The sequence below is a fragment of the Channa argus genome, chromosome 6 (genome assembly GCF_033026475.1).
Source record: "Channa argus isolate prfri chromosome 6, Channa argus male v1.0, whole genome shotgun sequence".
NCBI classification, from domain to species: Eukaryota; Metazoa; Chordata; class Actinopteri; order Anabantiformes; family Channidae; genus Channa; species Channa argus.
In genome coordinates this window covers 6,753,666-6,769,925 of record NC_090202.1, presented here as the reverse complement: position 1 = coordinate 6,769,925, position 16,260 = coordinate 6,753,666, and the positions used below count along the sequence as shown (strand labels likewise).

Here is a 16,260-nt window from a genome sequence, read left to right as displayed (position 1 = left end):
AAGTAAAGTTAACGTTCCAGTATCTCTCTTACAAAACACACTGAGAAAAGTCTGTGAACAGCTGCCTGTCGCTGTCAATCACAAAGAATCACTGAGTGCCAACTCTTTAAATGTTAATGTACACGTGGAGCCTCCTGTAGCTAGTGACGGCAGCTAAGCTAATGTTAGTATACAGCTGGGCTGTCGAGGTGTTAACACACGTTACATAGCTGCTAATCAATTTCTGTTGTTCCTGCAAGTGGATAACAGCTTCACAATAATGCAAAATAAAAATAAAAAGATAACCCCCCTCAAATGCAACAAGGAACAAGTTGCAAAAAGGAACAGGCTGGATTTGGAAATTAAAGATAATAGATAATAGAAAGTACAGATATCATGAAAGTAAAATAAATGCATAAGTACAGTAACCAATTATTTGTATTTGTAATACAGATTAAGCCAAATCTCTGTCATAATAAAAAGAGAGCTAGCAAAACAAGAGCTAGCTTCTCAAATAAAATAAACACATTTTCCCTTAAATCCTAATTGAAATATTCTTGGGAAAGTAAAGAACCCAGCTACTCAAGAGAACTGTAAAAAAAAAAAAAACTGACTTCTCTTTTACTCAACTTCACCCACACAATAGTGTTGTGATGGGAAAACAGATTGCTCTCACTGTCTGTACAAGGACAACGTGTGGGCATTTTTTAAATGCTTGCCTAAAATTTCAGAGGAACGGGCTCACATCACATTCGAGGCGCCCGCACTTACGTCTAACTTCTCTGAAGTAGATGGTCTGTCTGTTTGGGTTGAGCAGTTGGATGACAGAGTCGTCGTTGTTCTTCACTCTGCAGCTGATGGTGGCTGTTTCCCCCTCGATCACAGACACATTGTCAGTTGCCAGGTTCTGACCTTCGACTGCACAAAAAAGACCCAAAAAATAAAATAAATACAGATACAAGAGTGACATATTCAAATAGGATGCAAGCATTCCTGTCTGGTTATTTACAGCAATTAAAATATATACATTTCTTAGTACAGAGGCTCCATGTCAAGACATGCACAGTGTAAAGATACAGTACGTGAATAGGCCTTGTAGATTGTCTGTTTGCAGCCGAGTGTAATCCTTTTAATATAAGAGCTATGTGCAGTGTTTGTCACTATTGATCTCCCCCCTGCTCAGAGTGGGTCCTGTGAGCCAGTGCCAGATGGGCTGTAAGCTCTACTGCCCACGAAGGCAGCGAGATAGGAGAGGGTAGGAAGGAAAAGAAACAAAGGAAGAGTGTAAGAAAGTGGCAACTAGTAGATACAAGCGCAGTGGAGGAGGGGAGGAAGAGAGGGGGAGTTAAACAGAGAACAGAGAGAGAGACAGAGATGAGCCGAGCTGGATGCTGTTTATGGTTAAGCTTTATCAGAGCCCTCCATCTGAGGTTCCATGTGACCAATGTGTGCTCAGCGGTTCTGTTTTGTATCTCTAGGAATAAAAGTGCTGTAAGCATCTGAGTCACTCTCTGTACACTGGCATTGTTGCCACAGACAGACCCTGGACCTTGTCACCGTAACTTACACCTCACACCAAACCCCCACACAAAGAGCCTGGCTTTGTATCCCCCCCCCCCCCCACCCCGTCTGCCTGGAGAAAGAGGAAGAGAATCAAAAGTCACCTTGTGCTATATTTATCTGGCAGGAGACAAAAAAAAAAAAATGCGCAAGGAGAGTGGCGAATATGTTTTAATGCGTCAGATTCACACCAGCGGAGGAACGACGCTCAGCCCCAAGAAAACATCAAAAGCACATTTGCATGCCCGAGTTGTCAGACACCTCCATTGCATTCTGACATTTACAAAGTAGAGGGGTGGGGGTGGGGTGGGGTGGGGGTGGGGTGGGGTGGGGGGGACCCCGCATTTTCAGATAGTGATAATAGGAATAGACAGCCAAACTAACATGATTCAAAATGAACTCCGTGAATGCAGCAAGCAATAAGAAATTAACCTCCTGTGGAGGAAAAGCTCCTCAGACCTGTCTGATGCAATGAACTACCCATTTCATTCCACTCGGCTGCCAGGGCTCGGGCTTAGCACGAAAGGAAGGTAATAGGTAAAAACAAATAGAACACACAGCAGTCCATTAAAGGTTTATAGATTAAATCCAAGATAGGTTTAATCCACTTGTTAATGTGCACGAACACAATGTTATAAAAAAATACTAAGTCGTGGAAAAAAGGAGACAGAATTGAACCAAACTGAACAGGACAGACAACGGTGATAAAGGTGAATGATTCAAGTTCAGTGTTTGGTCTAAAGCTCCTAACATCCACTAGAGGCAGAAAAGGCCAACATCAAATACAGGTGGGTGTGTGTAAATTGAGCAGCAATATATATATATTTTTTTTAATGACAGTGCTGTTGCTGAACCGGTGTGAAGGGTAGTGCTGGTAGTGCAGAGAAATGTTTGGTATGCTTTTATCTTCTGTACCTCCTCTGGTGAAACGGTCAAACTGATATTACAAATGAATGGGTGGTAAAAAATTACAACCAGCTTTGGTGACTTTTTAACTTCCTTATGGTTCTAGTCATGGAGGCTGTAGCGTTAGTTTGACTTCCTGCTTTAGAAATCCTTGTGTCTGACCTCCACACTCTTATTCTTCACTTCCTTACCTACTGTAGGGCCCGGTACACTCAGCTTTCAGTTTATTAGGTACACCAAGCTAAATCTAATGCAGTCAAGTACAACAGTGCTGCAGTGACGCCTCCCTTCATGACAAGAACATTGTTCCGTTTGTGTTTAAAGTGTTTCAGAGAGGTGCTGATTCAACTGTGTTATCATTTTGGACGAGGTGCTGTTGAACTGTAATGCATTATACCTACAAGTTTGTCGTTTATTTTGTCCAATTCAAATCAACGAGAGTAGGCTTAAAACCAGAAGCACCTCTCTGTACAATACAGTTCAACTGTGACTGAACATCCTCCAATGTGACCATAAATGTGGATAAATCCTTCTGAAATGCTTTCAACAAAAACTGAACATCAAGAGAGCAGGATTTAGTGAAGGACTATGTTTAAGGCTGTGTTAGGTTTTGTTTGTTGCGCAGAATCATCCAAAATGGACATAATTCAGGGTTGGTGATGACGATTTAATCCATCCATTCTGGCCTTCACAGGAAGTGAGAACGAAAGAAAGACATTACCGTAACATACTGTAGAAAGACTGAGGCAAGTTGTTAATGAGCAAACAGTTGTTTACCATCTAAATTAGAAAAAAAAAAAGTGAGAGATAATGGTGAGCGGCAAATCAAAAATAATCATCATGTGGAGAGCGGAAATGTGTAAGTTTCTAATGATATCAAATGTGCCGGAGCAGCTCTGTATTAAGCGCCGCAGAAGATAAGGGGAAAGCAATGTGAAGTGTTTTGATGTCTATTTTATTTCATTGCTGTTAAAGTAATATTTGGCAGTCAAAACACCAACATAGAGCAGCCTCAAAGCAAGGTTATTCTGCTCCCAATCTGTTGGACTGAGAGGAAGGGAACGCAAAAGATAAATTCTCCATAAGGTTTAGCAGCCCCAAGCAAGGTTGGTCCCCCTCCAATATCCCAGCCTAGGCTCATCTCCAATTCAAAACACACATAAATAACGTCGCTGTGATTAGCAATCCCATCAAAGTGAAAACAGGCCACTTTGTGGAACATGGAGGGTTTTCGCAATTGGAGTAAACATTTTCAATTGCCTCGGCATCCTGGTCATGATTGGGTGCAAATGAGGAGAGGCAGTCATTAATTCTGGCTGGTGGGTGGGGATGGTGAGGGAGTGGGCAGAGGCATGGCACAGATGACTGGCTGATAAATTCACACTCATTCCAGCAGCTGTCTGGAAGAGTAAAGGGCCTGTATCTCTACACATGGCTGCCCTCCTGTTCCTGCATCACAACATACTGAATGAAACAGTCAGAGGGAAATACAGACCTTCAAAAGTCTGCGCGCTCTCTGAGGGGATGTACAATCTGGCATCAAGTGTCTGGCATGGAGACCGGGCTCATCAGCCGTCCTCGAAATGCAAAACATCACCAACCCCAACCACTTTTAACAAAAAGTTGACGAAATCAGGAAATATTAGCAGACCCGCTCCTCCATCAAGAGTTGAGAGACAGGCACCTTTGAATCGAGTTAGCTCTCTCTTTGAACTTTTCCCTCTTGTTTTCACATCAAAAGACATGAAAGGGGCAGCAAAAAAAGCAGGACAGCCAGCCCCACAATTCCTCTCCCTTGAGTCACCGCTGTCTGGTGCAGTCGTGTCCTTTCAAGGAACAACCAGGACTATAGACAGTCATTAACAATAAAAGTTTCTCCTTCTTCTCTTATGCTGCCTTTTCACTGCTGTGTGTCTTTATCCTGCTCAGTCATTAAACCCTGATCCTCATGATGAAATGCTGTTTTAAGGATGTTCAAACGTAAGAAGGCTTCGCTCTCAGGGTATAATTAGTGCTGTACAATTTCTCCTAGACCCTTTGCAATGGGAAGGTTTCATAAATTTCATACCCACTAATTTGACCACTTTTTTTTTCTTTTAACAAGCTTAGAAGCTATGTGTAACCATTTGTGGAATGATGCTATAAACCTGATGGAAAAATAAATGATGTTTAACGTGAAAGAAAAATGTTCCCTATTGAAATATGACAAGGTACGTCTTGTATACTCCGATGGTTGGGAACTGCTTTCTAATGGGGCCACGCTAATAAAGGATTCATAGGTTATAATTTATTGTTGATGAATTTTGAACTTTTATAGATACGTTAATGCTATTAATAATGTTGTAAATTATGTTCCTTAGGGCTGCAGAAAGTCTGGAATAAAGGTTAATTACTTAATATGCAACTTATTAACAACATTTAAATCACCTTTACTATCAAACTGAAATGCGATTTTTCACAGCATGGCACTCTAAAAAGGTGTTACTGCTGACTTGTAACTGATTTATACACCCTTAGCTACAACCTGTAAGTTTATGAAATAAAAACGATTGCCTTATCAGACAGATTTACTAACCAAGGATTTAAATGTTCTAGTTTAGAGAGAGATAAATTCCAATGATATTGAAATAAAAACTTTTTAGGGTAATGCCTAAAAGTCTTGGAGTTACAGGCTTTTTTTGGTATTAGCCGCTAGAGAAGGAAGATGCGGCCATTTGTTAAAGACTTAAACAAATTGAAGAATTAAACTCGGCTTGCTTTAAAACCATTTCAGGAATAAAACCACATAATGTGCAACACAGAACTGAAAGGTTAATAAATATATACAGTTCAATTAGGTGCTAGTTGGCAGCTAATGTTAAGGCCAATACCGTTCACTACGGTGTGGATGATGTCAATGTTTTTGCAGTTTGCATGTCCGTGCACCATAATGCTGGAGCAGGATTAGAATATGTGTGCATCTATAGTGGGTGGAAAAGTGGGCACGTGCAAAGTGGCCCTGTACGGTGGCCCTGAAAGCTCAGTGTACTGGAGCAAAAGAAAACATAGGTGAACAGACAAATCACAAACAATTTTAGAAAGCAGCTTCACCAAACTAACAGCGCAGACACCATATGTAGAAAAACAAATGATATAAAAGTACATAAAACACCACGACATACAGAAATGTGCTGCAAATACAAAAACAATAACCAAAATATTTCCTGGGGCAATTACAAAAACAAACCGCAACTAGATATTGTTAAAACAAGCGCATCCCAGATGTGTCCATAACTTTTTAGTTCCCCTTCTGGGGCACAGCTGGAAGAAGTTTTTCGTTCCTATGCTATAAAGTTTCCATTCAGTTGTGGTTTTTGTATGTGCAGTCCTTTTTGTTTTTTTACTCTTTGCTTCTTGGGGTTTTTTTCCATTTGGTATGTGTTTCATAAAGATGCAGTGCATTGGAGCTTTTGGGACCATTTATACAAGAAGATAATAAGTGCTGAAAAAAGCTATTTCTATATCTATCTATAAGAATTGATTAGCGAATAACTTTTTGCTTTGCTAGTCGGGTGGTTCATCCGTCATCAATCCACATTGTCTGTGCCAAAGTGTTAATTAGCGAATGTTAGCTCGCTAATCTAAGAAAATAGGATGTATACATTTTATCAACCTAACATCTGCATGTTAGCATTATCACTGTGGGCATGTTATCAATGCAGACATTAGCAATTACAGTAGCTTAAAGCCCTGCTGTAATTAATACTATCATAGTATACCTGATACTTTATAGTGTAGTTTTATTGCTTTGTCTATTAGAGATAGGAAGGCTACATTTGATTTAGAGAATAGCAACAAGCCAAAAAAACTAACTTAAACAAGTAAAGAAGCAACCAAATGGTCTGTAAATAAATTGGCATAATGTTGATTTATGAATTAAAAATTTTAAAAAAAGAGTGGATCAGCTTTGTGAGTGCATGTCTCTCCCATCCTTCCTGAAAAGAAAAATACCAACATAACCAGCCATTCATGTAAATATGCACAGATGAACAGACTGCGATGGACAGCCAATCACCAGACACAGACAGAAGCAAACACTTCCAAATGAACAGCAGGTAGCAAAAAGAAAGAGTACCTGTCACGATTTCAGCAGCTCCTGTTGCAGCGCAGGCGAGGACGAGAGCAGGGGGGAAGAAAACAGACAGGTTGTGAGCAGACAGGATGCGAGCAGAGAGCCATTTTCCACTGGTAACAAAAAAAACTTCTTCATAATTTCTAAATAGGGGTGTTAAAATTCATTACATTCGAGCTCCATATGCCATTTGTGTAATTTTCCACCAATTAAGGGAAATACAAAGGCATCATAATGAGCGATATTTACAATTCAGTCGTTCTATTTTTCAACAGGTGTGTACAATCCCGACATAATGAGCCATTTTTCGACACTCATTCATTTTCCCTGAGTGCTAGATTAATATGGGGGAACACAGGGAATATGTGGACTTTGTTTTCGCTCCCTCTTGTCTCTGATTGAGATTCCAGCCAACCCCACTCTGGAGCAGCCACTGCCTGGAGATGCTCCCCCGGGACCCTCGGTGTATCCTGGAGAAGAGAGCACCCATTCGGAACGGTGCCCACCCAAACTGGCATCTCACAGGGCATGGGAGACTGGCGTGTTCCCAAGTCCCTGCAGCAGTGCTCAGGGCCTGGACCTTCGGGAGAGCTTCCATCATTCATTGTCTGCTATTCATAAACAACTCCCCTTCCTCTCACACGCACACAAACCTCCTCCCCTGCCCTGTGCTCCACATCCCTATCTACATTTTTATATTTCATACACAATCTTTTTATTATATTGGCTTTTCACACAGACTTTGGGGTTTTCTTTACTCCGGCTGTGAGCAATAGGAGCTTCAGCGCCAAGTGTACAGTATGTTGAAGTGACTGCTTGTCTCACTTGTCATTGCTGGCGTAATAAGGGTGTAAGGTATGACACATGTCCTTGTTATACTCCTTTGTGCATTTTCAATGTGTCAGCAATTCCCTCAGGACAAAAAAGTGTGAGTGACAAATCACACGCGATGGAAAACAAATTTTGAACATTGTCCAGGAGTCTGCTGTAATACTCACTAGCTTAATCCTCTGGCTTCTTTAAAACTTCAAGTGTCAGTCAAAACTTTATCTTTATTATGTGATACTTCAATATAATGAGGCTTCCTGAGCAAGTCTGCTTCAGCAGAAAGCAATTTGATCCAAAAACAAAAAAACAAAACAACAACAAAACAAACAAACAAACAAACAAAACAAGAGGCCGCAAGTGATAGAAGTTGATAGCATGTTTCCCAGTCCAACTAGCCCTCAGGACAGCCCATAATGAGGCTTTTGAGCTGCTTTAATTGCCAGGTAATTATAATGTTGTAGCAACATTATGTAAATGACTCATTATCATCTTGCATGTGTAGTATATCTGCCCTCATTTTATGTTGCTTTGTCAGCCAAGGGCGGCTATAGCTCAGTTGGTAAAGGCAGTTTCTTCCGGACCACAGGGTGAGTGGTTCGATCCCCGGCCCTGGCTATATGTCGAAGTGTACCTGGGCATGACGCTGAACCCCTAACAGCCCACTCCCCCTCCCCAGCGATGCAGTGCCGGTCCAAGCCCGGTAGAAATTGGAGGGTTGCGTCAGGAAGGGCATCCGGCGTAAAAACTGTGCCAAATCAACATGCGGACAATGATCCGCTGTGGCGACCCTGAACTCACGGGATAAAGCCGAAAGGAGAGTAGTAGTAGATTTTATGTTGCTTTGTCAGTGTGAGTGTAACCCAGAAAAATGCATCACATTGATACCAGGGCATCTAGTGTTTAATCTTGTCAACAGAGACCTATATCTAAACACAAAGACTTGTGATATAGTGTGGTGACACCTTCCCTAACCCTTCAGTATGATCCACTTCCTGCCGGTGGCCTCTGAAGGGGCTATAAATAGCATTGTGGTGGCGGCGGTGTGTGTCTGCCGTGCTCCTCTTCTCCCCTCTGTATCTGCAGCACATTAGGTAGAAGTTATGAGGTGCCAGCTCGCCTGTGATTAGATGTCATGGCTGTCGCTCTGCTTAGACAGTGCTGATAGACAGATTTCTGGGAAAATGCGTGTGATGGCATTCGTGCGAGCGCAGCCGTTGCACCAATCTGTCAATCACGCGGGATCAGAGTAGGCAGGCCAACCGTCCTCCAAATAATGTCTGTCCTTGTCTCCTCACCTCTTTTCCCTTTTCATCGAAATCTCATCCTCGTTTTCTTCTTCTATTTTTTTTTATTTTTTTTTATTTCCTCCCAACGAGCAGCATTATGTTAGGAAACAGAAAAGTGGAACATTTCCTGCTCTCCACCTACAGTGATGGTACATTTCCTGGCTGGAAACTCACTCGCTGTGAGTATTTTGAAAGGGCACATTATTGTGCTGCATTATGTTTTCTATAAGAAGTGAGGCTCAATTGCTCTGCTATTCAGGCATCTGTGCTCAACCCATTGCCACCTCAATGAATCCATAATACTGTGCACTATTTTTTAGTCACCGAGGCAAACTAAGATCTCTGGAGACCACATGTCTGTGTGGTAAGAGTGGCACATAGCCTTTCTCTCGCTCTCTCTCCCTGTATCGCTGCTGCTCAGTAAAAGCAGTGGGATAACACTAATGAGGCAACATTTCTTCTCAGTGCTAGTGTGATGCCTTTGAATTAATGTTCTTCCTTTCAGGTAAAACACTCCCTTGCTTATTTATGCTCATGATCTGCAGCTTGTTGCATGTCAACCTAGTGTGTGATCGCACTGCTAAGAGGACACAACAGAGTTGGATGCAGGAACTCTGTGTAGCTCCCCATAGAGACGCACACTGGTTTACCTCTGAGTGAGTGACTGACTGACTTTGTGTGTGTGTGTGTGTGTGTGGAGTGAAACTGTCTTACTGTGTGTAGCCCACTGTGGTTTCATTTAATTAGATGGATCAGAGGTGGGCTTCAAACTTTCTCTCTTCAAGAAAATCAGATGCAAAAGCGAGCTCCCACAGAGTGGACCCAATAAACACGGAGGAATTTTGAGGTCAGGATTTATACAAAAGTAACTGATCAAAGGCTTTCAGCTGTCCTCACAGAAGAACCTGACGCCTGTCTTTGTTGTCAGACATAATCATATTCAAATCCACATTCAATTACTCATATACGATATGATGTACAGATACTGTAAAATATGCCAACTGGTATTGGAGACACAGAACAGCATTCTCTGAAATGCTTAAACAGGTGATTTGTCAGATGCAATGATCATAACTCCACACACTGCAACAATTAACCATCTGATCAACAGTAAATTGTGATCAATTGCAACAATCGATTAATCACTGGGATGCGCTGGGTTGGGATGCGGAAAGCCACAGGTTCGAATCCCACCTCACCAGGTTTTGCCCACCCAGCCATCAAAGGGTTCCGGTCCACAGCCTGGTTAAAGTGGGAGGATTGCAGAAGGAAGTGCATCTGGCGAAGAAACCTATGCCAAATCAATGAGCGGAACACGTTCGGCTGGGGCGACCCCAGGAGGGACAAGTCGAAGGCGGTTCAATTTTTTTCTTTTATGATAGTAATTTGAATACGTTAAGATTTTGCATGATTGGTAAAATGGTCTCCACTTATATAGCACTTTTCTGCCTGTTGGTACTCAAAGCGCGTTACACTGCTTCTCATTCACACTCACAATCCCACATACACTCACACACCGATGGGGGAGCTGCTGTGCTGCTGGCCAACACTCACCGGGAGCAACTAAGTTGGGGTTCAAGGACACTTTGACAGGTGACCGGGGGAGCCGGGGATCAAACCAACAACTTTGGGGCTGATGGACGGCCGCTCTACCTGCGCCACAGTTTTATCGTTGGGCTGTTTGATGTTTGTTTGGTTGTTGGGGATATTTTATTTTTGCCTTTTTCTGACATTTAAGGCTTAATTCAATTAAAAAAAAATGATCCAAATAAAAACTGTATTATAGCTCTAATCCATGTGCCAATGAAGCTGAATGTTCTAGAAAAAGCTTACGGGATCACTTATTGTCAAGTCAGCAAGAATGACTTACGCATTAAAAGTGCTTTGGATGAAATCGTAATAACAACTAAACTCGCTTTTCAGCGGATCAATCTCTATGACATTGAAAAAACTGCACCCTCAACTGAAGACAGCATATACGACTTAATGCTCTGGGTGCAGAAAGCTAGTAAGTCTGATTTTGAGTCTAACTTTCTAACATTTCCAAATGTCCAAACGTCCATGCTTATCATCAAACGTATGAACTGTAATAGATTGTGCAGCGACACAACCCTCATACTGTTATTTACACACTTGAACTGCTTCTTTTATTTTCTGCTCTCAGGTACAGCTTTAATCCAGCCCAACCAGCCCGTAAGATATCAGAAAACACTCACCTATAACACTACTGGGGATATTCAGATTAAGTCTCCCAGGAGTCAACCAAAACATATTAATCAGCTAGCTTTCCGTGAGATGCAAAGCATGTTTCTGCTGGATGAACAGTAATAAAAAGGAGATTTTGCACATATCCCCACAGAGGTGTTTAATTGCTCGCTGTCGATAGGATGTGCTTTGTAAATGTGCAATCTATGACCTGAATGTTTGTGTTGTACTGAAGCCAGGAGGACACATGTAGCTGAAGACAGCTTTTACGTTGGGAGATTAAGGGATAATCCTTCAGAAATGCTGGCAGATAAAAAGCAGATATATTGAATTTGATGCCCCGTCTCCTCAGAGGGCCGTGTGTATCTATGCTCACACATAAATAACACTAGACGCAGGTTCTTATGAAAAAAAAAAAAAAAGGGCAAAAATTAAGACATTCAAGCATCATTAATGTCTTTGAAAACAAAAAAGGGAGGTGTAATCTCGTTGGTGTATGATATTGGGTCCTGTCATTTACAATGCACATGAAAAGGTTTTTGTAGATGCCAAAAAAAAAAAAAAAAAACAAGCAAACAGCAACAGCCAGTTTAATGACAACTCTGCACAGCTCAGGTAGTATTTGTCTCTCACAGTCGTGTCAAGAAAAAAAAAGAGAGAGCTAACACATTTCTGACGACTGTAGATACCGGGCTGCTGTTCCACACAGCCTCACGTGACAGACACTGAGCTCTCCCTGGTACACAAATAAAAACGGCATCAAAATGCAAAAATGAAGGGAAAGAAAAAGAAAAGACAGCGGCTGCTTAATATCACAGTGACACATCTATCAAAAGGTAATTTTTACACGATGAAACACTGCTATTCTACTGGGCAAGATGTCTCAAATCAACACGATATGAGGCAGACGTAGCATTATAGTAACACACTATTAAGTCATGATGATTGTGACAAATGCAGTAACCTCACAGGTCTATAAATCACCAACCAAGTGCATTTGCTGGGAGGTACAATGATTTCCTTTTTTCCTACTAGGCACAATCATCCACTCGGTTATGTTAACAAGACTGGTTGACTGAGCATGGACTTAAGTGCAACATTGTGCTGTGCACTCTGCAGAGATTCCTGCTTAAAGCTGAGGCAAAGCTTAACCTCTGGCAAAGTGACACATCACAGCTCATTCAGACTATTAGTCTATTTTGGGTGACGCTGCATCTTTTTTGTTTCCCCCCCCCCTCGAAAAAAAGCGAAGCCTCTTCACAGCCCCAGTCTCGGTTTAGAAAATAAAAAAAGTTGTGACATGAGTGTTGCGTTTGTTACCACGGGGAGAGAAACCCAAGCTTCTGATTCCGTGCCCGGATCAAAACACACGCAGAATGTTTCGAATCAAAGCCTGCAAAGAGTCTTGAGGGAGGAATTTCGCTTGCTATTCTGGGGGACGCTGCAACGTCTCACCTAAAGTGTGGTCTCTCGCCAGGAAGGCTCCCTCATAAGCAATGTTCACAGAAGCGCTGGCGTACATCTGAGCTTTCTAGCCCCAGTCTGTCATCATATCTGCTTACTCACTATGCACGTGCGCATGTCCGCGCGAGTGTTTCAGCGTGTGTATGTGTGTGCATGTGTGAGAGGGGTAATTAGGATATTAGGAGAAGCTTCTGACAGGCTTGTCATCGCCGCAGTCTGCCCACTGGAAAGGAGGTGGCCACAGGGGTAAGTGGGGGTCCGGCAGGGTCAAGAGACAGCTGCTGCACCACCACTCACTGTCTGGAAGCTCTCAGAGAATATTAAACCACCAGGGCCTCGGCCAAGACGCTCCCTTATTTATGGAATACACAAAAGCCTTTTCACAAGGAGGTGGCAACTCATTTATGCCACTGTTATAAAAGTGCTATTGTTTTTTTTTTGTTTTTTGTTTCCCACCCCTGAAACATGAGAACATAAACATAAAAAGAGCAAAATAAATGGCAATGGCATTGAGGTAATTGCTTATTTCGTAAATCAGTGAATTTAGAACACAGTCTTCGGTGCGACACTCACACTTTCTTTTTTTTTTTCCATGATGATAAATCTGTGTGGTCTCGCACCTCCTGTGTATCTGTCAGGAGCAGAGAGAAGCTCTATTATTACAATATTACGCACTTCGAGTACATCCCCCAAAGCTGATGACCTTGGCGATGATGTACCATTAATTGTATAGATGGATGATTTTCATCACAGCAACAACAACATGGCTACTTTCCTAAGCCACTATCCCGAACACCTGTGCCCATTCTCTGGCTGCCTCTGCTCATATACTCATAATCACATCTATCAGCCCAAAACGTTAACTGCATCCGGGGACCCTAAACACGCCCATTTGTTTGCAGTTGTAATGTCTTTTGTGCACCTCAATCAGGCACCTGTCAGACACACACCTGCTACCTCCGTGCTAAGAGAAAAGGCAGAGGGAAGGCCTTTTGTTTCCTCAAAGAGTTTATAATCAGCACGTTGTTTTCAATCTTCTCCCACCATTTTTCAATTTCCCATTTCCCTTTTCTCAGTCAAATCACTGCTATCAATCAGGTGCGTGTTTGAGAGAGGACAGAGCGAGGAAGTGTGTGTCTTACTGTGTGTGTGAGTGTGTGTGTGTGTGTTAGAGAGAGAGAGAGAGAGAGAGGGGGAAGTTCCTTGATGGAACCATCTCCAGCCCTAGGCCTCATTAGTCAGAGACTGCAGGAGGAAATGTGTGTGTGTGTGTGTGTGTGTGTGTGCGTGTGTGTGATAAAAATGAATCCTGGTAGAGTGTGTCTGTCAATATGAGGCCATTTAACATTCCCTATTCCCTCCAAATGATGCACAGCGGACATTATACTCTCTATTTGATTTTCCTCTAAATGGATACTCAACCCAGTAAGTTCTATTATATTTTGCCCTTTTCCCTCTACTGTGCTTACTGATATCGTGGCAGAAGATGACCTATAACGTCTCAAAACAATTTCTGTGCAACCATGACAACACCTTTTTCCATATCAGCAGTTCAGGGAGCCAAACACATCTCAGAAATGAACGCAGTTGACTGATGTAGCAGTCAATACGAATCAAACCATAACAGCTGCATAGATACAAGGTGTATTGATCTCATGTGACAAGAGGAGTCCGCACTGCATCGACAACTTGGAAAAAAGTCAACTAAGTCACTTTGATAGTCCGTTTCACTGAAAACGACGACCATTACAGCAGAAAAAGTCCATGTTAACATTCACGAGGCACAAATTAGACAAACAGTGAATTAAGGAGGAGCAAACACAAAGTGTCCGGATTATTGCCAACGTGGCAATATGCTTCATGTTTTACTGAGTGTATTGATTATAAAAGAGATCTATTTGAAGTGGCCGTGCAAAATGGCAACTATAGTAAATTCACAATGGCAGGGTAATATATGGCTTCACTGCTTTCATTTATTCACAGCTTGACATTTTCTTCCTTCCACAGAGTGTGCGCTAACTGTGTGCCAATGGCCACATCATTTAGACTAGACCCGCGTGAATATTTAACGTTAGTGCCTGGCTCGTAGCTCGCAGAAAATGAATTATTTTTAGTGGGCTTTGCAGAGGCACTGCGAAAAAAAATAAAAAAACCCTCACGCTGGTGATGAATCGCTGGAGAGTTTATGTTGTATTAAGCAGGCAAAACAAATGCCTATCAATCATTTGAAGCTTTCTATGCTTGCCAGCTATGCATCCCATCCCCCCCCCCCCCATTTCCAGAGATTCTGTTGGTTTTCCGAGGGATTAGCTGCCAGCCTTCGGGGTGTAAAAAGAAAGGGTCAGCTTCAAGTTCACTGGTGTTTGTTGACAAGCCTTTTCTGGCAGAGGAAGACAGACTTAGGACGTGTTACAGTAGGCAGCCTGCAGATTCAGGTAGATATCAATAAAAATATAGATATAGTATATTCCAGCTGAAAAAAAAACAACAACCCAGATCTTCATGCTTTAAAATGGGCTTAGTTGCAATATACACGTTATAGCAAAACCGTGAAAAAGAAAACATGAGTTATTGTAACATGTTCAAAATAAGTTATGATTACTTAATTTGATGCACAATAAAGTGCATCATGCAGAAGACATCATCTCATAAACATCATCTCAAATATTATATTTAATGAGCCTGGTCTGCACTACAAGCTTCATGTAGAGCTCCAGCTTGCAACTGCTCCTGTTGTTGATTAGTCTAACGTTTAATAATTTATTACCTGAAGATTCATGTGTTCTCTGAAATACCAGGTTGTACAAAGGACGACAGGAATCAGTTTACAATGATATATAACAGATTATTAACAGCTTATTGTCCACCAACAGCTGATTTAGAGCTTCACCAACTGAACACAAAATGTGTTAATATTGTGAGTTGATGCCCAAACTTTCACAATGTAACTACTGTTAAACCCATTTCCAAACCTGACAGTGCCAGAATGTGACAGAAAATGACTCAACGCAAAGCTAAAATAATTCCACTGCCAAAAAACATTTTGCTCAAACTCAATCTGGTATTGTTTTCTGCAGTTAAAACAGACTCATCACTTTGTGCACGATGCCTCAAAATAAATATTGTACATTCTGGCACAACTTGCAGTCACTTTAGGATGTTGCAACTGCGTCGATTAACTCAAATTCCAACAGTCCTTCATAAATTCTGTGACCCATGCTTTCTTTCGCTAAGTCTCTTAAAGTAAAACCCGCACACGAAGACAACTGAGAACAAGAGTAATATCCAGTTTCTTTGATATATATCAGGAACCACTATGTCCACGCACTTCCAGGATAGGTTGGATGTATGCTAAAGACTGTACCTAGCAATTCCCTGATGTTCAGCACTAAGGTGGGGGTAAACTGACTTGCACGGCACTCATCATTGTACATAACTGTCTGTCATCGATTGACAAACAACACACCTGGGGAAAATGTGAGGACAACAGACAAGGCAAAGCACCATGACAGAGGCTTTTGTATCCAGATCTACTGCAAGTACTAAAAGGTGCAGCAGGTTACTGATTACAGAGCGATAGAGGTGCGCACACCTGTTGCATAAAAACTGTGTGAGTGTGTGTGTGTGTGAGAGATCCTTACTAAGAGCACTATTTACAGTGAGAACAATTCTCTGTGTTCTGTTGCCTTTGATTTTTTTTTATTAAATTATCCAAAGAGATCATAACACTTTTTCACTTGGTTGAATCGCACAAAATGATGTCCAGTCGATGTCCAATCAGGCATTTTAAGCCACAACCCTCCCAAAGAGGTCATTAACATCCTGAATGGACTAGGAAAACATGAAACTAGCCTTTCACAGTCTGGACTAGATGGTGCACATTCATATTTAGGATTGTTTGAATATCCTAACTCCTTATAA

At 41.8% G+C, this 16,260-nt stretch overlaps 1 protein-coding gene across 4 annotated transcripts in view; it reads right to left on the bottom strand.

The window, feature by feature from the left end:
- Nucleotides 1–16,260, bottom strand: part of cadm1b (cell adhesion molecule 1b) — a 143,096-nt gene that overhangs the window by 36,941 nt on the left and 89,895 nt on the right. For 3 of the 4 annotated variants that reach the window (XR_010914702.1, XM_067508504.1, XM_067508502.1), the window contains exons 2-3: nt 6,560–6,580; nt 751–897 (exon numbers count right to left, since the gene is read on the bottom strand). Coding sequence is in view for 3 of the 4 variants with exons in the window: in XM_067508504.1 (XP_067364605.1) it covers nt 751–897; nt 6,560–6,580 (168 nt within the window). In the remaining variant the exon portion in view is untranslated. The remainder of the gene's footprint in view (nt 1–750; nt 898–6,559; nt 6,581–16,260) is intronic. The other variant, XM_067508503.1, reaches the window with a different exon arrangement.